This window comes from Oryctolagus cuniculus, chromosome 21, assembly GCF_964237555.1.
Source record: "Oryctolagus cuniculus chromosome 21, mOryCun1.1, whole genome shotgun sequence".
Lineage (NCBI taxonomy): Eukaryota > Metazoa > Chordata > Mammalia > Lagomorpha > Leporidae > Oryctolagus > Oryctolagus cuniculus.
The window spans coordinates 13,137,673-13,165,530 of NC_091452.1; the positions used below are offsets into that span (position 1 = coordinate 13,137,673).

Sequence of the window (27,858 nt, forward strand, 5' to 3'; positions counted from 1 at the left end):
TTAAAAGGCCATGAAAAATGCATATGGTAAAGAAACTGGGTGTGGACGTCCAATGTACTTTCCTGGCATCCAAATGAACTCTTTTCATTCCACGTTTCCCCAAACTTCTTGAAATACGCGCCACACTCACACCACAAACACAAACTGCAAAAAAGCAAGGAGGGGGCCAGTGAAGCGGTACAGTGAGCACCCCGCCTCCGAGGGCCAGTTCAGGTCTCGGCTGCACCACTTCTGATCCAGCTTCCTGCGGACGCACCTGGGAAGGCACTGGATGACAGCCCTAGGGCTTCAGGCCCCATGTAGGAGACACAGACGGAGTTTCTGGCTCCTGGCTGCAGTCTGGTCCAGAACTGTCTGTTGAGGCCATTTGGGGAGTGAACTAGCAAACAGATCTCCTGTTACCCTGCCTTTTAAATAATCTCTCTGTCTCTCACACACACACACACACGCACACACGCACACACGCAGACAGGAACAGCCCTGACCAGAAGGCAATGCACTAACAAATGCCACAAAGACAGGAAGAGGAAACTCTCAATTTTCCGATTGGTTTGTGCGGTTACTATTTCTTTACGTGATCCTTTTTTTCTCAGGGGAATGACTAAGTCGGCTCAATAGACTACGGCAGGGCAGGCCCACCTCTCCTTCCTGTCATCACCCGCAAAGCCACCCCACTCGGAGAACTGCTGCCTGGGCGCAGCAGGGAGAGCTGGTCGCGGTGCAGGGGAGGTGGTGGTTGAAAGCCCAGCTGGCTCCGCAGCCAGGACGCTGGCCGTGCTCCGCTGAGCGCACCAAGGCCAGCGTGGCAGGGGAATCAGGCCGCTGCTCGAGGCAGCACGGGGCTGGGCTGGCAGGCACCTGTGAGGAGGTAACAGGCCCTGTGGGGACTGCAGGGTAATTGAATCAGCAGCGCTTCATGTGGCACAGAGCTAGGGCAGGAAAATAATGAAGTCTGCACTCAGCCACCGGGAGCTCCTCGGTCCAGCTGTGGAGGGGAACACAAGCTGCCGGGAGCAAGGCCGCCGCACCTGGGCACTGTCCACACCGGCGGCCGGGTCGTTCCGGGTCCTGGACGCTGCAGGATGTTCAGCAGCGTCCCTGGCCTCCACCCACCAGGCGTCACCTCCACGCGTGACAAAATGTCTCCAAACACTGTCAGATGTCCCCTGGTGGAGGGAGGCGGGAACTTGTTCCTGACTGAGAACCACTGCCCTAGAAAAACGAGAAAAGTGAGTTTGCGAATGTATGAGCTATTTGCTTGTAAGTCACACAGGACTGACAGAGAAGGGGTGTGAGGCTGCTTTCATTTAAAAATGCCCTGGAGTAATAAGGAAGTTTAAAAAAATAAAAGTGGAGCCAGCACTGTGGAGCAGTAGGTTAATCCTCTGCCTGCGGTGCTGGCATCCCATATGGACGCTGGTTGTGGTCCGGTTGCTCCTCTTCTGATCCAGCTCTCTGTTGTGGCCTGGGAAAGCAGTACAAGATGGCCCAAGTCCTTGGGCCCCTGCACCTGTGAGGGAAACCAGGAAGTAGCTCCTGGCTCCTGGCTTCCTATTGGCCCAGCTCTGGCCATTATGGCCATTTGGGGAGTTAACCAGCAGATGGAAGACCTTTCTCTCTCTCTCCCCCTCTCACTGTATAACTCTGCCTCTCAAATAAATAAAATCTTAAAAAAAAAAAAATGTAGTCATGGGGCCGGAGCAGTGGTGCAGCGGGTTAAAGCCCTGTCCTGAAGCACCGGCATCCCATATGGGCGCCGGTTCTAGTCCTCGCTGCTCCTCTTCCCATCCAACTCTCTGCTATGGCCTGAGAAAGCAGTAGAGGATGGCCCAAGTCCTTGGGCCCCTGCACCTGCATGGGAGACCCAGAAGAAGCTCCTGGCTCCTGGCTTCAGATGGGCGCAGCGCCAGCCATTGTGGCCATCTAAGGAGTGAACCAGCGGATGGAAGACCTCTCTGTCTCTACCTCTCTCTGTAACTCTGTATTTCAAATAAATAAAATAAATCTTTAAAAAAATATATGGTTGTGTCACAAACAAGCAATCGATCCCAGGAAACAATAAAACATGAAATGGGGTTCACCTCACCAGAAATTAGACAGACACAAGTTAGAACACTGAGATGCACGGGCAGGGAGTTTAAAGATGGTAACACACCGGGGTGGGCATGGTGGCAAGCAGGGTGGGCCACCGCTGAGGATGTCCTTATCCCACACGAGAGCACTTAGGATCGAGTCCTGCCACTTCTTCCAAATCCAGCTTCCTGCCCATGTGCACTGTGGGAGGCAGCACATAATGGCTCAGGCACTTAAAAATCAAAGTTTTAGGATGTTGCTTGGGACACCTGCAGCACATATCAGAGGTACCTGGGTTCAATTCCCAGCTCTGGCTCCTGACTTCAGCTTCCTCCTAATGCAGTCCCTGAGAGGCAGCAGTCAAGGCTCAGTAGTTGGGTTCCTGTCACCCATGTGGAAATCCTACACTGGGTTCCTTGGTTCCTGGCTTCAGCCCCACCCAGCCCTGGCTGTTGTGGGCATTTGGGGAGTGAACTAGCAAAGGGAGCTCTCCATCTCTTTGCCACTCATTAAAAAATCAAGAAAAATAGAGTTACTCGTGTGTGTATAAAGTCAATTGAAATTGATCTCAGTAAAAAATGACTGGGAATAAGAGAGGGAGGAGGAAGTTTCTAATTGTAAAGCTGTATAGTTGTGCATGCATTTATACAGACTTACTTCTAAGGGTACAGTTTAAAAACTTGCCACTGGGCCGGCGCCACGGCAGCCATTGGAGGGTGAACCAACGGCAAAGGAAGATCTTTCTCTCTTTCTCACTGCCCACTCTGCCTGTCAAAAAAAAAAAAAAAAAAAAAACACTTGCCACAGGACCCCGAATCCCATTAAGCTGGGTGGTAAAAATGCCATCTTAAGTGTTAAAGTGATCATATAGAAAGGATTAAGTGTTAAAGGGATCCTATAAATAAGATCAAATGTCTGATAATAATAATAGAATTAAAAAGGAGCAAATGCCCCAATATGGGAAGCAGTCCACAGAGCAGACTCAGAATGACAATCTCCTTAAACAGCACTCTGACCTCAGAATCAGCCCTTAAGGCATCTGGCCTGGCTGAAAAGCCCATAAGAGCATTTCAGGCATGGAAAGCCAAGACACTATGGCAAAAAATGTCCTACATGAAGGAGCTCTGTGAAACCCCAGTGGACAGAAGTGGCCATCAAGAAGGATGTACTTTTCTCCAAGGGAGGAGAGAACTCCCACATTGCTTATGGCCCTGTCTAAATACTGAGGAAGATTGTGGACTCAAAAGGCTTCCATAGCCTCGAGTGATCACTGATGTCATACAAAAGGGTATTAATTGTTAAATTAACAACAGGAATCACTGTGCACTAACTCCCCATGCAGGACCTCTGTCCTCAATGAGTTGTGCTATCAGAATTAACTGTAAAACATTCTCAAACAGTTTTTCTGTATGTGTGCAAATTGTTGAAATCTTTACTTTGTACACAGAAGACCAACTCTATACTAAGTCAATTGAAAATGAATCTCAATGGAGAATGGGACTGGGAATGGGAGAGGGAGGAGGAGGAAGAGGAGGGGAAGAGGAGGGGTGGAGGAGGGGTGGGAGGGTGGGTATGGCGGGAAGAATCACTATATTCCTGAAGTTGTACTTAGGAAATTTGTACTCCTTAAATAAAAGGTTTCTTTGGGGGAAAAGGTGATACAAGATAAAAATAAAGACAGAAAAAAAAGCCCTTCAATGACCACCCATTCAACTCTAGGAGCCCACCCACCCTCAATTCTTGCCCTCTACCCACTATTGCTCTCTGCTGAGCTCCAAGCCTACAGGCCCCTGCTCACACCAACAACTCGCAGCAGCCCTACAAGAGGCGGCTGCTGTGACCCCACTTCACGGATGAAAGGCCCAAAGACTCAGAAGAGTTAAGAAGCCAGCAGCATCCACTAACTCCAAGGCCCAACTGTAACGGGCCTATGAAGAGTGTGCCAAGTAAATGGTATCTCTGGTATCAATTAATGGAGTGACGCGAGGATGGTCAAAGCTGAACTGACACCAAATAAACAGTATCTTTGTACCAACTGTGTTTACAACTTATCTGCAAATCCCAAGGATGGGAGAAGCTTGCTTGGAATCTTGCAATCTCTGTGCCTGTTCACCGCAGTTCCCCTGGAACCAGCACTGACTGAGGCACTTCCGGGAGACCCTTTGGGGAGCACAGGGAGGCACAGCTGCTGCTCCGAAGTCCCCTCTGCTCTTCCAGGCACTGTGGAGCTCACCCTTCACTCCCAGCCGCGGGGCGGGCTGTCCGGGCCCACCTCACTGCCGATCAGGCCCTCCATGGTGGGTGCCCCTCAGCCTCAGAGCCGGGCACACACACTCTACTCTGTGCTCCTCTCCACTGCAGCCTACCTTGTCTCCACACCTCCAGCAACAAGCGAGCTGAGGAAGATGCAGAACCGAGGGAGACACTTTAGATTACCCAACTTCCTTCAGCCTAAAGCACTCGGGACCTCACACATTTCCTAAAGGCTCACCATCCAGCCCACGCTTTGCTAGGCTCTGTGCGTATAAAAGTCAGACAAGCTCCCCACTTGAGAAACCCTTGGTCAAGGGAACCAGAAATAATGCGCGGCGGAGAACGGGGATCTGTATGGGAGGCCAGAGAGGCTGACCACCTGCAGAGGCTTGGGTGGCCTGGCTCCCCCACGTGGTCTGAAGCACCCTGAGTTTCCAAAACAGTGAACACACCCCTAACGGATTTAAGTACAAAAAACATACCCCACAGCCAGATGGAAGTGACCTTTGGATTATCTGCCAGATTTGGATATTTATGCCACCTCACCCCTCTTTGGACCTGGACGACTGAAATCTACACGCTCTCAGGGGAGACGCTCAGGGATGAGTCAGCGCTGCAGTGGGCAGGGGCGGTGGGAACGCGGGACTGAGAATTCGAGATGAAGCTCTTGTTTGGGTTTTGTCATGAAGTCTCAATGGGGATCTGGAGGTCGCGGCACCTCTCACCGTTTCCCCGTCTGCAAAGCAGAAACACAAGCAAGTGCAAACCTCTCCTGTAAGGCCGCAGGTACCGGGTGTGAAAACGTTGAAAATACACGACGTGCTGCTCAAGTCAAGGTTGGAGAGGCACAGGCTGACTTCTGACACAAACTGCTCACGTTAAATCCAGGTTACATTACTCAAGCGTGGCAACAAGCTCAACACAGAGGCTGCTAGCCGGGTCAACCTAGGGAAGACTGACGCTCAAATCCCACAGCGCGGTACCGGAAAGGATGAGGCTGATGAAAACAGGCATACGGGCCAGGGTTCCCTCCCACTCACAGAAGCTTTGATTTTAGCGCTGCTGAGTACACACAGGATCTGAGAAGCCCAAGGCAAACAGAATAGATTTCCTGGGGCCTAATAATGAAAAAACAATTGCCTGGCAGTTTACCCTCTAGGAAAGCTTATTCCGGGGAGCCAATGACCTTGGGATAAGTGTAAGATACACACACGGCAGGAGGAGGAAGTGAAAGGACACAGCAGAAAGCAAACAAGGCCCAAGAGAAAGAAAGCACCAGTGGGAAAAACAGATGCTGAAAGGGGGTCATGGAAGCAGCAGTTTGCTCTGAGGTCAGGCAACCGAGCGACAGAAAAGATGAGCAAGACCTTGGCTGAGTCCAGGGAAGAGCCGGGCCTCCCAAGCCCAACAGCAGTGCCATGCAAGGCACAGGATGTCTTGATCCTAGGACCAAACGCTCTTCCATGTTCCAGCTGAAAATCGCAGGGGTCTGAGCCTGTACACCGAGGACATCCTGACAGCTGTCACGCGGCACTTTCCAGGCTGTCAGGCGCGTGCACGTCAGCCACTCAGGTGAGCTAAGAATCTCCTGCAGTCCTCTGGGAGAAAAGTCAGGATTTCTTTCCTTCTTCTCAAATCAGGGAAGTTGATCATTGTACCTACACCTCCCAAAGCTGAAAGCAACAGAGAACGAACGAACAAACGAATGACGGCACACCGCAGGCTGCTAACTGCATCTCCACCGAGGAACCACCTTCACAGTGGCTTCTGGGACAGGACGAGAGGCAGCGGCCCAGGGTCGTCCTGAGGCTCCCCTCGCGCCAGGGCCGAGGGGACCGCTGTGATTTCAACACAGCACAGGAAACGCGAAAACGGCAAGCCAGGAGCGCCCAGGCAGGAGACACGTGCAGAGAGGACCTGAGGCGTCCAGGCAGGAGACACGTGCAAAGAGGACCTGGGGCGCCCAGGCAGGAGACACGTGCAAAGAGGACCTGGGGCGCCCAGGCAGGAGACACGTGCAGGCAGAACCTGGGGCGCCTCAGGTCTGGCCTGGGGTCCGAGTGGAGCAGTCTCTGAGTTCTTGGGCAACTTCCGAGGCCAGGACACAGTTAACAGGTGGTATTCAGGGCTCACTTCTAGAGACACTGGTAAATACCTACAGAGAGCATTCATTCGAAGAGACAAACATTCCAGAGGCAAAGTGATGCTGTAATTCACGTAACACAAGAACCAACGACCAGAACAAAATTTCCTTGAGTGTATTTGACTAACCGGCAAGGCGCATTCCCATATACAACTTTACAACTTTCCCACCATGCCAGAAAAATCCAATAAATAATTTTACAGTGAAAGGGCCCATGGCAAAACTGGAGGTGAACACCTGGCCCGAGGAGCACGCACCAGGGCCGCGTCCTCTCCAAAGGCCGCCACCCTCACCCGGCCCACAGTCTGTCCTTGGAGAGCGGGACAAGCCAGGCTCCAGGCCACTTCACAGAACAGCTCCAGCTGGCGATGCCTGGGCAGTGCGCAACCAAGGAAGGTCACAGCCAAGGCCTCCTCGCGCTGCCCGTCTTCTCCCCGTGGACCAGCCTGGGTGCTGCAGCCCAGCTCCAGGCGCTGAGTTCATCAGAGGGGGCTCCTTGCCCCGGCCACCCAAGCAGGCAGCGCCCATCACGCAGGGAACAGCTCGGGCGGGCTCTCGCCATAGCAGAACTTTGCTATGGGATCCCTGTAGGTGTTCTCATGTTGCACGCTCTGTGGGCAAAAGGGAGACAGGAGGGTGGTGAGACACAGCAGAGTTGCACACAGAGAGCAGAGCGGCCGGCAGACACGGCCTGCAGGAGGCGGCCCACGTCCATCTCCACACCCACTAGAGGCGCCCAGGCACTTTGCGGAACAAAGGGTGCTCCGCACAGTGCCAGTGAAGGGCATGAAAGTGACATCGTTCGCAAGGCTGCTGCTTTCCACGCCCACCAGTGAGCTTCTTACCAACACAGCCGTGACCTCGGCGACTCAAGACACTTATTCTTTTTAAATGACTGAAAACAGGTTAAGATCCAGAGGGTGTGTGCACCTGATCCTGCGCTCCGAGAACCTCAGTTCCTGGGAAGGAAGCCCAGGCTCGGGAGGCGTCTCGTAACGCTCGTGTGCCCACAGGCGGCTGCGTGCGCCGAGGCCCAGCGTACCACGCAAGCCTCACAGGACGAGCAAGCTGCGGGCATGATTTAAGGCACACAATCATCCCTGATGGCTAATTTTTCAGCAATTTGTTTTCATACAAGCAACTTGCGTTTTTGGCTCATCTACAGTTCTCTAATTACCCTGAGACCAATGCTAAGCAACTGAATCGTAAGTATTAATCCAATTTAATAGACATACAGCCAAAGCATCTTTCTTGGGATACTGTTATCAAAACACATTGAATGGCAACTGGGAAATCTCTGTTTATAATAAAAGGCAAAGTCAGAAAGGATGGTAGCTTCACGGAAGACTGGAAATACCCCCGGGTTTTATCGGTTAAGCAAAGAGAAGACTTGGCCTTTCCCAGCACTTCGGACGAGAGGATCGGAACCCAGCGAGTCGTGCGTGCCGCCTTCCTCCACAGTCCCTCTGAAGCCATTCAAGCGGAAAGCTCTTCAAGCAAAACAAGACCGTCAGGAACGTCTTCATGTTTTCCAGCGCTCATTATAATCCCTGCAGCACTTACCCAGGGAAACTGAATACCCTCTGAACAAACCAGACACACAAAAAGGGGCGGAAAAGCAAAAGGCGGAGGACAGAAATCTGGCAAAGGGTACGAGAGCGACAGGGAACGCCAAATGACGCCGCGACTAGAAGCCAGGAGAAGTGTGCTTGTGTGATCAACACGTCTGCTGGCTTCACCAAGAGGCCTGCGACAACTGCCCAACGGGGCGTCGAAGAAGCAGGCGCTTCCTGCGGCAAGTGCGATACGCGACGACCAAAGAGCAGCGCATTTAATGACAGCATGCTGATACGCACCGAGAGCTGAGAGCTGGACACCCTACACCCGTCTTGGTGTGTTCCTAACCACCACCTGTTCCTGCCCCTTGACTCCTAAAGTAAACCGTAACTTTGACCCAGAACAGATTACTGCTTACTCTAAACCGCAGTTGCTAGAAAGCCATCATTAAATCTCACAGACGGGGTGGGGGACGACTTCTCTAGGCAGCTGGAATGCGAGGACTCCACTCAGATTTCAAAATAAGTTTGAGCTCACACTCAAAGTGTGAACGTGCCAACCAGAGAGGAGACACAAGCCTTGACTGAATGCAAAAGCCGTGCTTCCCCTACCTTGGACAAAGCTTGAATCTCAAGCTGGCATTCTAAGCATCATCACTCCACCCAACACAGCAGGGCTCCGTGCGCCCCTCCTCTCCACATCACCAACCCAAAGTCTACCTTCTTGTTTTCCCCCAGCCCGACTCTCACGCCACCCTACCCACCCCCCCTGCCCCCAGCGGCAGCTCACAGCCTCTGACCTGGGATGAAGTCCTGCATTTAGCCAAGCACAATTCAAAGTGATCCTCGACTGCCATGAAGAGGTTCTGGAACGCCACGGCCGCCCGGTTGAGGAAGCGCTCCAGGAGAAGTTGCTATGGAAACAAAAGTTGTACCTGTAATAAATTCCAGACTAAGGCAGCACAAGGTAACCTTGGAAATCCCTCCTAACTAAGAGAATGCTGACCCGAGGAGGGAGGAGGCTGGGGGCCAGGGACCTTATTCATGAGATTTCTGATTAGCAACACAATGATCCACCCTGCAGAAGAACCATTCAGGGCACTGGAAGACAATGGCTACTGTACCATGCAGCTGGTTCTTTTCTGCCTCCAGGAAAAGCCTAAAGCTCACGAGAACACAAGGGAGCAGCTCCCGTACCTTGTTGGGCTGCAGGCAGCAGGAGACGCAGTACTCGTAGGCGCTGCAGCAGCCGTTGGACAAGCAGCCGTCGCAACAGTACTGCTTCGTGCTGGGGACGTTGACGTTACAGCAGCCATTCACCAGCAGATCTTTCCTTTCACACACGTACCCTGAAAGTCGGAGACTGACCTTAGCATGAAGTCAGCAGGTGCCTTCCCTGCGAGGCAGCAATGACCGTGCTGCACACAAAAACACGGATGCCAAATCTGGAGTCTGGGCGTTCTCAGCACCTGGCCCTCATATGCTAAGGGCTTGCTTTCCCCAGGCCACAGTTCTGGGAAGCAGGGCCTCTTACGTCATAACTGGGCTTTGGTCATCACTTGCCTACAGCAACCTTTCAGTCTACGATCATGTCCGGGCTACATTTTCCTATCCTAACTTAGGCAAGCCACTCTTCCAGCTGGGCCTAAAGAAAGAAAAATGTCTTTTTTTTTTTTTTTTTTTTTCCAAACAAAAATCTGAGGGGCCAGTGCAATGCGTTAATGCCCTGGTCTGAAGCACCAGCATCCCATATGGGCGCCGGTTCGAGACCCGGCAGCTCCAATTCTTGTTTAGCTCTCTGCTATGGCCTGGGAAGGCAGTAGAAGATGGCCCAAGTCCTTGGGCCCCTGCACCCACATAGGAGATCAGGAAGAAGCTCCTGGCTCCTGGCTTTGGATCGGCACAGCTTCAGCAGTTGAGGCCATCTGTGGAGTGAATCAGCAGATGGAAGACCTCTCTCTAACTCTTTCAAATAAATAAATAAATCTTTTTAAAAAAAAAAGGTTTTAAAAAAAATCTGAAACAGGAAAAGCCAGAGGATTCTGAGAGGGGACACAGTCACAGTTATCCTTTGTCAACTGGCTGAAGGGAAACAGTCCCAGCTAACTTACAAACTGAGGTAGACTGTTGGCACCCCCGCATGCCAGGGATGTAAACTCCCTTCCGCATCAGGAAACACAATTCTCTAACATCCAAGGCAGAGAATGTCCAGCCCCCCCAACCCCCACAAGCCCATCGTCTCTAAACACACGCCCTCTGACCCCACGGATTCACACACACCTTTAGGGTAAGAGGCTCCTTACAGAAGCTACGCTACTGCTCGGAGCTGCTCAACACAGTTCTCTGCATCCTTCTGGGAGCAGGACAGAGAAATGCAAGAATAACTCCGCAGGGCCACGCTGTGGCCCCGGGAGACTCGCAGGTGTGCGTAGGAGCTCAAGGTGCAGGCTCAGGCTCCCAGGAGCCGCAGGTGCAGAGCAGCTGTTCCCAGCATCCTTCCACTCCAAATGCCCCAGCTTCTTTTCCTCAGAGACTGAGACTTGTAGGATATGGCTGTTTTCAGAAACCGCTCCGGAAAACATTCTGTACAGGCGCAGGAGGCGCCAGCAGAGCGGCGATGGAGGCGAGACGAGCAGCGCCGCACTTCGCACCTGGCACACTGAGGCCTCCAGAGAGGCTCTCGCTACCGGGGAACGGGTGCCTTCGCTGTGGATTATGCTGTTCTGTTTCCTAAGAGAGGATGATCTAACGTCATAGGAAATGTTTCTCAGGGTCTTCCTAACTATCCCTAAGCATTGTTATAGGGTTTATAAACAAACAAACAAAAAAATCCAAGTAAGTATTTTCTCAAAATCCTGCCCCAAGTGATAGACACACCCTGATTCCATCATCTCTCACAGGACGTGACAGGCGTGTGGCCCAACTCCCACCTTCTTTGTGCTTTTTCCCACAGTCAAGGGCCAGCATCTCAGGCTCCTTTGTCTTCGCAGGGCCCACCTGCAGCGGTTGGCCTGGAAACTGCAGCTCCTCCTACCCTCCGGGCAAAGAAAGCAAGCCCACGGGGCCCTCACTTCTCATCCTTCACATCCTCAGGCAAATGCTATTTCCAACAGGTGTCCGGGAGGACTGCAACCTCAAAGTGTGCGGCTATTGCTTGGGAAATGAATTTCCAACCACTGAAAAGCCTGGAACCCTACATCGTTGTCTGATTTAATAGTGCATTCCCCAGGCAAGATTCACGTGGCACTGGCCTGCTCAGTAATTATGGAAGTTTTCTTTATTAAACTACTTACCTCTCTCTCCTTTTCATGGAGTTTATAAATAACAAATACCATGGCTCGGATTTTTACTGCTTCAGCGAATGACTCACTCTCAGAATTTTTTACTCAAGGAGTCTGAGAGGGTTTGTCTCACCTAAATTATTCAGGAAAATATTATTTTCTGTCTATGATCAAAGAAAATGGTAAACTGCATTCATAACTCAAGGCTAAAATTTTACCTTTTCTGCATGAAGTAAGCCCTGAACTCCAAGTCAGGCTGGCTGGTGTCAGTCACAGGTCTACCCACTGACTACCCACATCATCTCTTCTCATTTCCCTTTCACTCCGTTTATAGACAGAACGGGTGGGCATTTGGCCTAGTAGTTAAGATGCCCACATCCCATATCAGAATACCTGGGTTCTATACCCAGTTCTAGCTCCCGACTCCAGCTTCCTGTTAATGCAGACCCTAGGAGGCAACAGCTACGCTTCAAGTAACTAGAGCCCCGTCACCTCCATGGGCGGTCTGGATTGAGTTTCAGGCTCCTGCCTTCGGCCCAGACCAGCCCCACCTATTGTGGGCATCTGGAGAGTGAAGACGTGGATGGGAACACGAAAACACTCTCCCAAGCCACGTTGCCACCACAAGGAACCCAGGGGAGCACTTCTGTGTGGCACTTCCAGCTCTTCTACCCCAGCCAGCCAGTTTTCCTCCAACTCCGGTCTTCATTTCCAAGTAATCTCTCTGGTTGGATGATTCTGAGGCTTGAAAACGTTCTGGTTCTCATTTTGCAGAGAATACAACCTACTTTTCCCTAATCAATAAGTGCACTGTGGTTTCCATGTTAAAGACAGCATGCGTCCTCACTGACTTCAGCTTTCTTGTGCACGAAGACGGCAGTGCCAGGCCACCTCTACAGTTTGCATGCTGTCACCTCCATAATCCACCTGTTCTGAGACTCGGACACTCACTCTTACAAGCAAAAGCTTGTAAATTTTTGCTTGTATTTTTGCTTGTATCTTGTATTTTGCTCCCAGCATTTGCAAACCGCCAGTTGAAGAGAAAAATCTGTGAAAGTAATTAAGGAATTTTGAACACTGGGTATTTGCTATTCAGGAGAAACTGTGACGTTTTTATGTGGTAATAGTAACGTGTTTAGGTTGTACAAAGGAGTCTTTGTCAATCCAGGGCAAGCTCCTTAATCTCTTGGTGCCTACACCTTCATCTATAAAATGAGTGCAGCCTCACCTTGTAGGATGATTCTTGCAAAATCAAATATGATGTTCAGGGAATGCATGTAGCCCAGTGCCCAGCACACAGCAGAAACTCAATCAGTGGGAGCCAAGCACAGCAGTTTTCCTTCGGAAAGACTACCTTCTTGTTTTGTTTTTTTTTTTTTTTTTTTTTTTTAAAGATTTATTTATTTATTTGAAAGTCAGAGTTACAGAGAAAGAGGAAGAGACACAGGGAGAGATCTTCCATCTACTGGTTCACTCCCCAAATGGCTGCCATGGCCAGGGCTGGGCCAGGCAGAAGCCAGGAGCTTCCTCCAGGTCTCCCACACAGGTAGCAGGGGCCCATACCCTTGGGCCATCTTCTGCTGCTTTCTCAGGCCATTAGCAGGGAGCTGGGTCAGAAGTGCAGCAGCTGGGACACCAACTGGAGGTCACATGGGATACTGGCACTGAGGGTGGTAGTTTCAGCTGCTCTGCCACAAGGCCAGCCCCAGAAAGACTGAGGAAAAGCCCAGCAGGTGTCTATTCCAGCTGCCCCACCAGAGCAGAAATCGCTGTTCTTACAGCTTCAGAGAAAGCACAGAAAACCTTATCAAACACACTGATGTTTCTACTGTAAGACTAACACATTTTGAAGCTTCTTAATTCATTTGGAATCATCTGGCCAGCCAGTCAACAAGTACCTTTACCATGCGTCAACACTACAGATACCATTCAGGTGAACAAGGAGGAATTGAACTCTTACCCTACCGAGTTCATCATCAGGTCTGGCAAGACCAGGAAACACTGGGGCTGAGGCGAGACTGGCAGGAAGTGGCCGATGGGCTGATGCATGACAAAATGCTAACGCCAGAAGTGCAGGCACAACGACCTTCTAAGAATCACAGCCATCACACCAAGCTTCTCTGGCACTGAAGGGAACCCAGAATGATGAGCAAGAAGGCAAAGCGATGGGAGAAATGCTGGAAACGTGCAAGACAGGAAACTGCACCGCAGGGGGAGCCCTGTGAAGACAAAGACCCTGCACACAGCCCCACGAGCACGGGCATGTTCAGAAAGTCCATGGAAGCAATGACAAAGGGTTTCCAACTGACCTTTGTAACTACGAAGTTTTCTACACTTGACCTGAGCTCAGAATTGATTTTTTAAAAAATCATGAAAAATGTGTATTTCATGAAAAAACTATGCATGGATTTCAAAACTGTTTTGCATTAAAATAAACCTACCTTTTTCTCTTAAGATTTACTGATTTATTTGAATGTTACAGTGACAGAGAAGGAGAGCTAAAGAAGAGAGATCTTCTATCTGCTGGCTCATTCCCCAAATGCCTGCAACAGACAAGGCTGGGCCAGGCCAAACCCAGGATCTCAGAACTCCATACAGGTCTCCCCCTTGGGCAGCAGGGTCCTAAGTACTTAGGACATTGCCATCTGCTGCCTCCCAGACACAGCAGCAGGAAGCTGGATCAGTAGTTCAGCTGGGACTCTTCCGGGTGTCCTGATAAGAGATGTGAGTGCCCGGATCTGGCTGAAAAGCCCATGAGAGTATTTCAGGCATGGAAAGCCAAGACACTCTGGCAAAAAGATCTCTGTGAGTGAGATCCCAGTGGAAAGAACAGGTCTTCAAAGAGGGAGGTGCCTTTCTCTGAAGGGAGGAGAGAACCTCCACTTTGACTATGACTGTGTCTAAACAAGATAAGAGTCGGAGAACTCAAGGGGCTTCCATAGCCTTGGAAACTCATAACTGGTGCATAGGGAGATTACTGATGCCATAAACAGGAGTGTCAATTGGTAAAGTCAACAACAGGAGTCACTGTGCACTTACTCCTCACGTGGGATCTCTGTCCTTAACGTGCTGTACACTGAGGCTTAATGCTATAACGAGTACTCAAACAGTATATTTCACTTTGTGTTTCTATGGGGGTGCAAACGACTGAAATCTTTACTTAATGTATACTAAACTGATCTTCTGTAAAAAAAAAAAAAAAAAAAAAAAAAAAAAAAAGAAAGAAATTATCAATTCCCAACTTGACTCTCACTGGGATTAAACATGACAATAGGTCTGATCTGATTTCATCATCATTTAAAAAAAATCATCTATTATTTTTCACTTTATGTTTCTGTGTGGGAGCAAACTGTTGAAATACTTACTTAAGGTATACTAAGCTGATCTTCTGTATATTAAGATAATCGAAAATGAATCTTGATGTGAATGGAAGGGGAGAGGGAGTGGGAAAGGGGAGGGTTGTGGGTGGGAGGGACGGTATGGGGGGGGAAGCCATTGTAACACATGAGTCGTACTTTGGAAATTTATATTCATTAAATAAAAGATAAAAAAAAAAAAGCCGGCCCCGTGGCTCAATAGGCTAATCCTCCACCTTGCGGCGCCGGCACACCGGGTTCTAGTCCCGGTTGGGGCGCCGGATTCTGTCCCGGTTGCCCCTCTTCCAGGCCAGCTCTCTGCTATGGCCAGGGAGTGCAGTGGAGGATGGCCCAGGTGCTTGGGCCCTGCACCCCATGGGAGACCAGGAAAAAGCACCTGGCTCCTGGCTCCTGCCAGGATCAGCGCGGTGCGCCGGCTGCAGCGGCGGCCATTGGAGGGTGAACCAGCGGCAAAAGGAAGACCTTTCTCTCTCTGTCTCTCTCTCTCACTGTCCACTCTGCCTGTCAAAAAAAAAAAAAAAAAAAAAAAAAAAAGATAAAAAAAAAAAAAAAAAAAAGAGATGTGAGTGCCCCACAGGGCGGCTTAACCCACTGTACAACAACGCCTGCCCCTAAACTTATCTTTTGTTTACATTTTCCATGAACTTTTTAAGTACCCTATTGTCTCCTGACTGTCAGGAGAGGACAGGGAGTCAACCTTACCCAGCTCATCTGTGATGAGGTGCTTCCCCTGAATGGAGTTCCGACACTGATTGCTTGGCCGGCTGCTATTGCCCAAGTTGAACTGCACTTTCCATGGGATGGGCTGATCATGGTCTTGAACCTGGAGGAGACTCCGATCTCTCACTGCCCTCTCCTCCTACAAAGAGACCATAAATCAGAGGTTAATTTCTCTTCTTGCAATCTCAGCCATTTTTCATAGAAACTCCAGTAAAAGGACAGAAACACTGCAAAAAGCTTGCAATACTGCACTCCTGTGGTGTAAGCAAAGCGTGAGCCAAAGTCAACATGAACCTACACAAAAAAGCACAAAGTAAGGGCTGAGCTTCAAAGCTGGCAGACTCACCAGCACTGCCCTGAATGACCTGCACATTTTTAACATGCACAAAGCTGTTAATCTTACGGGGGGAAAAAAACCTGGAGAGGTTTTGAGCTTCTTCTGATGGCAAGTCAAAAGAAACAAATTCATTGTGGGATAGGATGCAAAATGCAAGCTTACTTTTTTTTTTAACTTTTATTTAATAAATATAAATTTCCAAAGTCAGCTTATGGATTACAGTGGCTTTTCCCCCCCATAACTCCCCTCCCACCCGCAACCCTCCCATCTCCTGCTCCCTCTCCCATTCCATTCACATCAAGATTCATTTTCAATTATCTTTATACATGTAAGATCAATTTAGTATATATTAAGTAAAGATTTCAAGCAAACACACTTTTAAAACCACAGAGGAACCTCGCTTGTGCCTGTCATCTCCCGTCTATAGCACACGGTGTCTTCCATTTGCGGTTACAGGCACTTGGGTACACACAAGGGGACACTGAATTGGGGGGCCGATGTTCAGGGCGAGATGGAGCACGCCAACTGGCCAATGTCTGTGGTGAAAGCATCCTGCATGCGGACCCTCACAAGGCTACTCTGGAAGAAGACATCCAGTCCCACCAGCCTGCTCCCAGACCCACCGAGGGGAGAGCAGCCAGGAGGCAACGATCAAACCCATCCTCCCAACCCTGAAGCTATGCCAGGGCTCACTATACTGAGCTTTCAAAACTGCTTTCTTTCTACTACTAAGAGACTATGGGGGACGGTGCCCACATATCAGGAAGCAAGCCAAGCATGCGACAGTCATCTTCTGAATGCTTTATTACTGCAAAACAAAACCACCAGGAGACTCACTCCCAGAGGTCTGCAGGTACTTTATTCACCATTCTAACAGAGTGCTGTGGCTTTTCCCCTTAAGAATGATCCATCATAGGTCACTTGCTAAGAAAATGGTAATAACCTTGAAAACGTGATGGCAAATCTTATACATTAAGAAAAAGCACACATTTTTGGTTACTGAGATTTCTTTAGGAAAATAATTTGGGAAGAGCAATTAATATGTAAAATACATGTGTCCACACACACACTATGCTTTAGAAAACCCAGTGCAAAGGAGATGCAGAGAAGGTCTAGCACAGCACTGTCCCAAGGGGAGAAAGGGCCTGGACACTCAACAGCAGAAAAGTGACCGAATCAGCACCAGCCAGCATACGCCTATCATCAAAAGCAACCCAGATTCCTCTGGGATCAAGCTCAAGTAGCAATTCTTTTTCAGTATTTATTTACATTTATTTGAAAGGCAAAGTTAGAGAGAGAGAGAGGGAGACACAGAGATTTCCATCCACTAGTTCATTCCCCAAATGAGCACAATGACCAGGGCTGGGCCAGGATGAAGCCAGGAACTAGGAGCTTCTTCTGGGTCTTCCATATGGTGGCAGGGGCCCAAGCACTTGGGCCATCTTCCGCTGCCTTTTCCAGGTGCATTAGCAGGGAGCTGGATTGAAAGGGAAGCAGCCAGGACTCAAACCGACACCCATATGGGATGGTGGTGTTGCAGGAGGCAGCATAATCCACTATGCCACAATGCCAGCCCCAAGTAGCATTCTTAAACCTGACGTACTTTAGATTATATAGGGAGCTTAAAACAATTCTGACTCCTGAGCCTCCCCACAGAATGAGAAAACAACCTCTGTGGATGAGACCTGGAAATCAGTATTTGTATAGCAGAGAGATGAAGGCCAGTGCTGTGATGTAGTAGGTTAATCCTCCACCTCCTGCACCAGTATCCCATGTGGGTGCCGGTTCTAGTCCTCTTCCGATCCAGCTCTCTGCTATGACTTGGGAAAGCAGCAGAGGATGGCCCAAGTGCTTGGGCTCCTGGCTTCAGATCGAGCCAGCACTGGCCGTTGTGGCCATTTGGGAAATGAGCCAGTGGATGGAAGACCTTTCTGTCTGTCTGTCTCTCTCTCACTGTCTGTAACTCTACTTCTCAAATAAATAAATAAAAATCTTAAAAAAAAAAAAAAAAAGGCAGACAGATGATTTTAACACTTGGGAGGCAGAGCACTGGATATCTAGGGTGTACCAGGTGGAAAAGCAAGGTGCAAAGTAAAATGCATAATTACAACAAAATAGTATGCTAAAATTCTGACAATATACGTACACAGAGAGGTTTGTAAGATCAGAGACAAAGGGATGGAAAGAAAGACCATAGGCTATCTTTAATCACCTGTGAGGAATGCTTTACTTTGAAATTAAAATGATAAAAATATTAAAGGGACAGGAAGCTTATTAGCAATAGCAGAAACTAGGCAAAGAGTCTATGAGTAGTCTATACTGTCTTTGCAACTTTCCAATAAATCCATAGCTATTCCAATACGAAAAGCTTATTTAAAAGAATGATTACCAACATTACAGACAAAAACTGCCCATAATCCCATCCCTCAAGTAAAACTGTATTTGTTTTTGCATATTAACTTTTAGCCTTTAACCCCGGTATTTACAGAACAAATCAGGATGCACTGCTTTCAGCTCATCATGACACTAATTGGAGAGTAAAACATTTCCAAGGACCTACATTATCCTGATAATCACATTTTCAAGGCTATGTAATAAGAATCCATCATGTTGATGTGCCATAATTTAGCAAACACATCCTCTACAGATCAACATTAACCCTGGGTTTCTGTTGTCACAGAATGTACTGCAATAACATGTAGAGCTTTAAAAGCATTCTCTTGAATAGTCCAAAGTAAATGCTACAGTGCCAAACTTGCCAAAAGTTACATGTACCCTTTGTAACCTTACCGCCGGTTATGTACTGTCCGTAACCTTACTGCCAGTTAAGTTAACAGAATTTACATTCTCAAGTCTACCAGTATGGGGTTTTGTTCTTGAATTTCTTAAGTGTAGAACAGTCCTCCAATGTGGCTTTAATTTCTAGTCTGCCCCTCCCTTTTGTTCTTTTAAAAGAAAGAACTGGCATAGCAGGAGGACAGGCTGCACAAAACAACATCTGTATTCCTCGGTTGGTGCAAGAAGAGGAGCTAAGTGCAGGAGTCTTGGGGATTTGGGACAAATCACTCAGGGGCATCGTGCTTAGCTACCAGCAAATTCACCCCCTCTGCCCTTCTGGGACCCTGTGGCGGTCAGCTGCATAACTAAGCCATGTGCAAACTCAACTGAGCTGCAAATACTACTCTAGACAAATTCATAGCCATAAGGACCCACCACAAGGCTGGTCGCCGTACAGCAAACTGGCTCTTAGGACAAGGTTAGGAGTGCTCTTAGGCATTATTCCCAAGCTATCCTGTTATTCTTCCTGAAAGAAAGCAAGAGTTCACCGGCAAGTGCATCCCGGAAGGACTTCCGCTACACACTACACTTCTGGTAAACAGGAAAGCAATTCTCCCAGCACTTGAGCTTGTTTTCAAACATGAATACCCGAGACCTTGCCAAAGGAGCGCGTGAGTAAGGCGGAGATGACACAACAGCAAATACAATGAATTGGCTCATGTTCCCTTTTCTCAAGACCCAGCCTTGCCAACGGGGTGGGGAGGGAGCACCGAGGGAAGTTCTCCCAAACTGATGCACCTAACCAATGAAGCTGTCTCAACTTAAGCTTTTCCATACATACACACATGAACGCACCCCCCCCACACACACACAGTGCCATATTCCAAAGTATCAAAGTTCACCCAAGTGCTATGATACAGAGACAAAGGTAGGATCTCTGTTCGCAAAGTGCCTCCAGAGCTGTTGAGAGACAGGCATCATCAATCAGCACAAGCAGCCACTGTGGACACTTAGAGAGGTGTCCACACAGGATACCAGGAGAGAACAGGCACAGAAAGCAGCAAAATCACACGAGACCATCCTTGCAGAGGCTGCAGGGCTGCAGAATGCACTGATGCTACTACAGGTTACTTTGTCTCCGGCTTTAAAAGGGCTGCATTAATTGCTGTGTATTTTTCAGGGGTTAAAGAGTCAAATGAAATCAATGTTCCATGTAAGTAGCAAAGCACTGAAACACAGGCATCACAGTCAGGTTGTGGGTCCCAAAAACAGGCAATAAAGGCAGAGGAGCACCCGAATGTCTAATATCTGAGGAATGCTAAATGCAGCCCGGAAAACTGCAGTCATAAAAAAAGCTGCACACACAAAAAGCTTTTACAGATAGGGAAACACTTATATATGAAGTAAACTAACAGAACGCTGCAATTATGTTCATAAACAAATGTGAAAAATGAGAGTGGGGTGGGCACTTCCCACCTGCAGTGCCTGGACTGAGTCTGGCTTTGTTCACAACTCCAGCCTCCAGCTGAGGCACACCCTCTGAGGCAGCAGGTGACAGTCAGTAGTTGCCAGGGTTCTCACCTGGGCCCCATGCCTCCCGTGGAGTCAGGCCCTCCCTGCCACTCCACCATACCATCCTGTTTGTTTTGTGTCACAAAACATTATTTGGAATCATTTTGCTTAGTATCTCTCCTTCTTACCCCTGCCCCCAGCAGAAGCATGGAAACTTGGCCTGCTCTGTACCCAGGATGGTGCTGGGTACACACTGGGTGTTCACCACCTGTGCGTTAAAGAAACACACCCAAGTCACGTCATCCACCTGCCACCCCCAAAGCTCTCCCCCAAAGGCCTCCTCAGCACTGCCACTAATTTCTCCTGTGCTCCCATCTCTTAGCAATGAGGAAGGAGCCCCCAAAGCATTCAAGACATGAAAACCAGAGAAAAGAGGAATTCAAGACAGTAGTTCAGCTTCTTCTAGACAAACAGCTGCCGCATCTGCTCTGCAAGCTCACGGTGTCCCCGCACAAGAGCCCACGAGCCATCGGTCACAGATGAGCTCCGCCCCCCATAGCCAGCCTACCAGCTCCACGTACAGCTGAAGAACCTGAGGTGAAGGCAGACGAAGCAAACTCGACTCCGGGCACAGAGCTGGTGCGCAGCCAACAATGGCGGCCAACTCAGGTGCACGCAGCAGCTGCTAGTCCGAAGGGACTCAGGGGTGGCACTGTTTCTGGTCCCATAACCCTTTACATTTTTCATCTTAATTTTTTATTTGAAAGGCAGAGACAGAGATGAGGTGTTGGGGAGTGGAGGGGAGGAAGCGTCTTCTCAGCTGCTTCATTCCCCAAATGCCTACAACAGCCTGGACTAGACCAAGCCCAAGTCAGGAGCCAGGAACTCCACCTGGGCCCCTGAGCAGGCAGCAAGGCCCATGACCTGAGTCACCGCCTGCTGCCCCAGGGTGTGCTTCAGCAGGAGCTGGAATCAGAACTGGAGCAGGGAGCGAAAGGCACTGAGATGGGATAGGGCTATTCCAAGTGGCATTCTAACCACTGAGCCAAGTGTCCTCCCACAGTCATACTCTTACAATGGCAAGGACCCTAACATGCGGTCTTCAATGACTTGCAAAGGGTGATATTTGCTTTAATGAAAATTAGAATCTAAATTCTTGAGATATTTTAAATCAAGTACTTATTCATTTGAAAGCAATGAACTCATTGCATGTTAGCTCAATGTTTGTGAAAAAATGTTGAAAAAAATAAAATGAGAAGAGGAACAATGTTTTCCTATTTCTGCAAATCTTTCCAACATCTGGCTTAATAGAAGCCAGCTGGGGTCACACAGCTACTTCGGCCTTCAATCCACAAGGTTCGGTGTTTGGGCTGAAGCATGTGAAGAAACTCCGCCTCACACAGATGTGTAGCTGGGAACAGGAGTGGAGACAGATAGTATCAGCATTTGCAGAAAATTGTGGACACCAAATACCGCACCAAATGTAAGTGCAGTTTCTTCAAAGTTCTTTGCAAATGGCGCAGGCACTTTGGAAAACAGCCATGCAATTTCCTAAATGTTAGGCACAGGGTTAGCACCTTACCCACAAGAAATGAAAACGCAGGCCCACATGCAAACTCGTGAACCAGTCTTCTCAACAGAACTACTCACAGGGGCCCGAGGCAGCACCGAAGCAAACGCACACCGATAACAGATGGACCAACACACGGCCTCAAGACCGGTGGCAGGGAGACGGGAACAAACACCTGGAAATGCCACTTGACACTGTCCTAGCCAAAGCAGGCCATGTGGCCTTCCTACCTGCAGACAGGGAGGGAGGGCTGATCCCACTGTGCACCCAGGAGGGGGCCAGGCAAGGGTGAATGAGTGAGGCCCAGAGGAGGAGCATCTCCCAGGACCTAACGCACGCAGTCGGTTCAGTGCCCCGGCTATTTCTAGACTGGAATGAAGACCTCTGCTGACAGAGTGCCTGTTTTTTTCCAGAGAAGCCAGAAGGGAAGATTTATATGAAATCTCATACATTTTTAATCCCATTTTTAAAAAGCACTGTGTAAGCAAAACCAAACACTGCACGGAGTCTGTTTCATCTCTGTCACAATGGCTATGAATTAATGTGGGTTTTAAAGTCACGCAGATCTCAGATTCCCACTTGGAACCTTCACAAAAGAACAACAGCCTCTGTGAAGAATTCCTAGACAGTGACAAAAAGAAACCCAACAGTCAAATGGTCAAAAGAGGTAAGTCAATACAAAGAGCAGAACAGTTAAATTAGTAAGAATCCAGAGAAACCGGGGCCAGTGCTGTGGTGCAGTGGGTTAAGCTGCTACGTGGCACACTCGCATCCCGTATCAGAGTGTCTGGATTCAGTCCCACCTCTGCTTCTGTCTAGCCACTTGCTAATGCACGTGCTGGGAGACAGCAGGTGGGCTTAAGTATGTGGGTCCCTGCCATCCGTGTGGGAGATCTGGCTCCAGCCTGGCCCCGGCACCAGCTGTTGCAGGAATCCGGGGAGTGAACCAATGGATGGAAGATCTCTTTCTTTCAAATAAATAAAAACATTAAGAGAGAACAAAATGACATCCTACACCAAAATGAACTCCAAACAAAGCCAAGATGTAAAAACAAAAGGTAAAATAGGAAAAAGATACAAACCAGTCATGCTTGGAAAATCCAGCCCAAATGGCCTGAAGTATATGAACATGTGCTATGCATATGAAAACACACATTGAAATGTGAGTGCTGTCTGTCAGGCATCAAACTGCAGGGCAGAAAGGCTGGAAATGCTATGTCAGCACAGACACAGGCAAAGTGGCACTTCCTGACATTTCTGTTAGCACACACGGATGTGACCTGAAAACCAGGCACAGAACGCGGCAGCAGGCCACTGGCTGCGAAGCCAGCTGCACAGGAGGAGAACCCGCAGTCGCACAGGACTACGAGCTGAACGTCTGTGTCCCTTGAAAATTTACGCGGAAGCCTTTATCCCAGGTCTGATCGTATTTGGAGGTGGGGCCTCCAGGAGATAACCAGGTTTCAAAGAGGTGAGGGTGGTGGAGCCCAGACGACAGGCTGACACCCTCAGAGCTCTCTCTCCACCATGTGAGGAGGAAGAGGGCCCTCACCAGCTGTGGAATCCTCAGCACCGGGTCTTGGACTTCTAAGCCTCCAGCATAAATGCTCCTCACTGAAGCCACCTGTCTTTGGCAGTCCACCCTTGCAGCCCAAGCTAAGACACATGAGCTCCCCTCACATCTCCTTCCTCACTTCACAGTGCTCTACATTTAGTTCAAAGTGCTGCTGTCTCCCTCTCTCCATGGAACAATCAGGAAACAGTTCTGGGTTGGTGCCATGGTGCCATGATTAAAGTCGCCGCCTGGGCGCCAGGATCCCATATGGGCACGGGTTCCAGTCCCAGCTGCTCTGCTTCCAATCCAGCTTCCTGCTAATGTACCTGGGAAAGCAGTGGAAGATGGCCCAAATGCCTGGGCTCCTGCACCCACGGGGGGGGGGGGGGGGGGGGGACATTCCTGGCTCTTGGCCCAGCTCAGGCAATTGTGACCATTTGGTGAGTGAATCAGCAGATGGACAACCTCTCTGTCTCTTCTTCTCTAACTCTGCCTTCCAAATAAATTAATCTTAAAACAACAACAACAAAAAAAGCAAAAACACTGCCCAATAATTCTAGGTTTTTTTGTTTGTTTGTTTTTTAAGATCTGCTTATTTATTTGAAAGGCACAGTTAGAGAAAGGCAGAGGCAGAGAGCGAGTGAAGTCTTCCATCTGCTGTTTTACTCCCCTGGTGGCCACAACGGCCAAAGCTGCACCAATCCAAAGCCAAGAGCTTCTTCCAAGTCTCCTAAGTGGGTGCAGGGGCCCAAGCACTTGGGCCATCTTCTACTTCTTTCCCAGGCCACAGAAGAGAGCTGGATCGGAAGTACAGCAGCTGGAACTTGAACTGGTGCTGCACCACAGCACCGGTCACTCTAGGGGGTTCTTACTCTCTCCCATCTCCACTAAAACAAATTATAGTCACAAGTCACAGGTTTACCAAAGAACACTGTATTATTACTTGTTTTAAATGAGGATGGTGTGCTGGAGTGCCAGGGAAGCGGTGCTGGGGAAGGCCACAGAGCACCCGAGCCAGGCCGTGGAAGTGAGCAGAACTCTCCAGACTGAGAGGAGAGGGGAAGGCAGCCCAGTTAGGCTCATGCATTCGTCCAACAGGACGAGGTTCCTGTTCTCAAGAAGTTCTATTCTAAAATGAAGAGAGAGGTGAAACAGATAAACAAGCAAATGAACAGGAAATATTCTGTTAATGAGCAGTACCAGCTGCTCCACTTCTGATCCAGCTCTCTGCTATGGCCTGGGCAAGCAGTAGAAGATGGCCCAAGTGCTTGGGCCCCTGCACCCACGTGGGAGACCTGGAGGAAGCTCTAGGCTCCTGGCTTCGGATCAGTGCAGCTCCGGCCAGTGTGGCCAATTGGGGAATGAATCAGCGGATGGAAGACTTCTCTTTCTTTCTCTCTCTCTCTGCCTCTCCTCCTCTCTGTGTAACTCTGACTTTCAAATAAATAAATATATCTTTTAAAAAAATATTCAATCCTGGAGAAATCCTGGAATGGAATCTGGAGTTCTATCCAATTAAGAACCTGAAGAATCACACATGGGAGAACAGCATGATCTGATTTTATTTTTAAGATTTTGTTTATCTGAAAGACAGAGTTTCAGAGAGAGAGAAATCCTCCATCTGCTGGTTCACTCGCCAAATGGTCGTAATGGCCAAAGCGGGGCCAGACCAAAGCCAGGAGCTTCTTCTGGATCTCCCACATGGGTTCAAGGGCCCAAGCATTTGGGCCACAGTCCCTGGCTTTCCCAGGCCCATTAGCAAGGAGCTGGATCCAAAGTGGAGCAGCTGGGACTCGAACCAGTGGCAATATACGCCACAACGTCAGCCCCAGTCTAATCTCTTTAAAGATCATCAGCCCCACTGCCAGGCAGCGAGCAGACTGAGAGACAGGAAGGGTCAGAGGTGGTGGTGGCTTGGCCGAGGGTGACAGCAGGGACAAACAGAAGAATGAATAGGTGCAGGAGACACTGAGAAGGCAGGGCCCGTCTTTCAGATGCAGGAATGAGGGAAAGGAAAGATGAGGCCTCTGTGGCCTGAACTACCTGGTGAACGGCAGCGCTGCTTCCGGAGAGCGGGGTGGCTGCAAGAGGAAGCTGCACCGACAAGAAAATCCAGAGCTCCTTCTGGCCAGGACGAGAAGCCTGCACACCACTGACACGAGACATCAAGGGACGGGTGCCTAGCTGCCATGTGAGATGCGTGCATCTGAGTGCACGGGTTGTCTCAGCTACTCTGCTCTGATCCCACTCCCTGCTAACGTACACCCTGGTTTGAAGCAGTACTTGGGTCCCAGAAACCCACGTGGGAGACCTGAACTGAGTTCCCGTCTCCTGGCTTCAGCCCAGCCCAGCTCTGGTGTTGTAGGCATTGGGAGGGCGAACCAGTGAATGGACAAACACCTCTGTCTGCCTTTCAAATAAAATGACAATGAGAGAGAGAGGGAGAGAGGGAGAGAGGGAGAGAGGGAGGGAGAGGGAGGGAGAGGGAGGGAGGGAGAGAGGGAGGGAGGAAGAGAGGGATGGAAGGGAGAGAGGGGGAGAGGGAGAGGGGGAGGGGGAGGGGGAGGAAGAGGGGGAGGGGGAGAGGGGGAGAGGTGTGGGGTCAGCAGAAACTAGGATGGTGGTTACCAGGGACTTTTGCTGAGCAGTTTCAGCTTTTTCAAGATGAAAAGAGTCAGGGAGACGGAGGGTGGTGATGGCTGCCCAACACCAAGAAAGCACTTAACATCACCAGACTGAACACTTAAAATGGTTAAGGGACTCTTTCCCTTTGGCCACTGCAGATCCTGCTATTGCCATGGGCTGCTGTCCCGCCCAGTGCTGTGCCCAAAGTCTCACGTCTGTCCAGGGGTCCCAGATGCCAAGATCTGTGTGCTAGATCTGGGCCAGAAGGCAAAAGTGGATGTGTTCCCACTGTGTAGCCGTATGGTGACAGCTGAACAAAAGCAGCTCTCTCAGGCCATGGAGACGACCCAGATCTGTGCCAACAAGTACGCGGAAAAAAGCTGGGGCGGAAACCGCTCCCACGTTCGAGTGCAGCTCCGCCCCTTCCGCGTCATTCACATCCAAAGACGCTGACCTGTGCTGGTGCCCACAGGCTCCACACAAGTAAGTGAGCTGCTTCTGCAAAGACCACGGACACAGCGGCTTCGCACTGGCCAAGTCATCACGTCCACCCGTTCCAAACAAGAACAAGGAACGAGGGACTGGGGCCTATGCGGGGCCAAGTTCAAGTCCCCTGGCTGCGAGAAGATCCACATCTGCAGGCAGCGAGCTCTAACAGGTTCAATGCAGATGAACCTGAAGATGTCTCAGACGGCTGTGGGGTCAGACACCTCCCAACCACGGTCCCTTCCTCTATTCTGCCCTCTCCCTCATCAAACAACCAATAACAAATCCTGTCTGCCATTAAAAAAAAAAAAAAAAGGTTGAAAAGTATGACGTCATGAGTATTCGACCACAGAATACAGCCTGAAAAATAAAGAAGAGAGATGGAGCGGGCAACGGGACATAGGCGGTCAGGTTTGCCGCACAGGTGGAGGCCCCGGTGACAAACGGGGGATGCTCGCAGCATACAACTGGTACTGAAACAGTGGCTCAGAGATCACCGTCAGGTGGACACACTCAGAGGCCCACCAGACGGAGAAGCGACACCTTGTCTGAGCGGTGACAGAAACGAGTCACAGAAGCCCGGCGGCGCCCAGGATCACCCACACACCTGCGCCAGCGAGACAGCCTCGCCACCCAGCCTGCGGGCGGAGGGCTGGATCCGAGTCGCACCTCCCACTGCCCAGCCGCTAAAACGGGGGTGGCCAGGCTGTTTTATCTACTTCTCTTCGCTTCTATTTTCTATCCACGACCACGACCCTTGAGAGAGGAAGGCGGACCTTTGAATGATTATTCCGGACGACAGCACAACCCAAGGCCGTCCTGGGTACACCCCGGGGTGGACTTAAATTGCCATCTCTCCCAGAAAGTCTCACACGGAAGAAAACGAGGAGAGAGAAAGCCAAAGAGGATTCCTGCCAACCTCGAGTCCACCGAGGCACTTGGGGGGCTCAGCACAGCCCCCCGAGGGGCGGCCTCCCCGGCCGAACCCTCCCTCCTGAGGCTCGGTGTCCTCGCGGTAATGCGAGGACCCCCAGCGCCCCCAGAGCCGCCGCGAGGGTGAGACGGGAGGACGCCCGCCCCCACGGCCCCCGACCGGGCAGGTGCAGGCGCCCACCGCGTCGCGCCGGGCTCCCGTCCCAGCCAGCTCTGGCCCTGGCCCGGCAACGCCTCCCGCCCCCGGCCCCCCGTCCACGGGCAGGTCCCTCCGCCCGTCCCGAGACCCGCGTCTTCGGACCCTGGGACGCACGGGCGGCCACTGACCTGCTTGAAGGTGCTGCTGAGGAAGTAGACGAGCGAGAGCCCGAAGACGAGGGCGAGCACCCACCTCTTCCGCAGAAGCCGGCGCCACACCATGGCCGCCAGGTTCACCATCCCGGCGCGGACGCAGGGCGCGGCGGCCGGGACGCGAAGCGTGGCAGGCCCGGAGACCCGGCGGCATGGCCCCTACGAGCCGGACCGGCTCATGCCTCGCCGGGAGCACCGGCCGCGGGACCCTCAGCTGACCCAGCTCCCGGCAGCCTCCCCGCGCCGGCGCACGTCGCAACACGTGACACCCGGCGCGCCCCGCCTCCCTTCCTGGGCGTCACTGGCCC

The 27,858-nt window shown here is 50.4% G+C and overlaps 1 protein-coding gene and 1 non-coding gene across 3 annotated transcripts; one reads left to right on the forward strand and one right to left on the reverse strand.

Moving 5' to 3' along the window:
• Positions 1-527: 527 nt before the first annotated feature.
• On the reverse strand, positions 528-27,816 carry SPRING1 (SREBF pathway regulator in golgi 1). Of its 2 annotated transcripts, none has more exons than XM_070065975.1 (5): positions 27,527-27,809; positions 15,386-15,542; positions 9,223-9,374; positions 8,826-8,939; positions 528-1,212 (listed from the first exon to the last, which is right to left on the reverse strand). In XM_070065975.1, the coding sequence occupies exons 1-5, from the start codon at positions 27,635-27,637 to the stop codon at positions 1,156-1,158; spliced, it is 591 nt and encodes a 196-aa protein (XP_069922076.1). In that variant the 5' UTR covers positions 27,638-27,809; the 3' UTR covers positions 528-1,155. The 2 variants fall into 2 exon arrangements, with proteins under 2 accessions (XP_069922076.1, XP_069922075.1); XM_070065974.1 differs by lacking the exon at positions 528-1,212 and adding an exon at positions 6,570-7,080 and having other exon boundaries at positions 27,527-27,816.
• Positions 13,588-13,655, forward strand: LOC127484774 (small nucleolar RNA U2-30). The gene has a single exon (XR_007911984.1). It is a non-coding gene; the product is annotated as a small nucleolar RNA U2-30 (small nucleolar RNA).
• Positions 27,817-27,858: the final 42 nt, after the last annotated feature.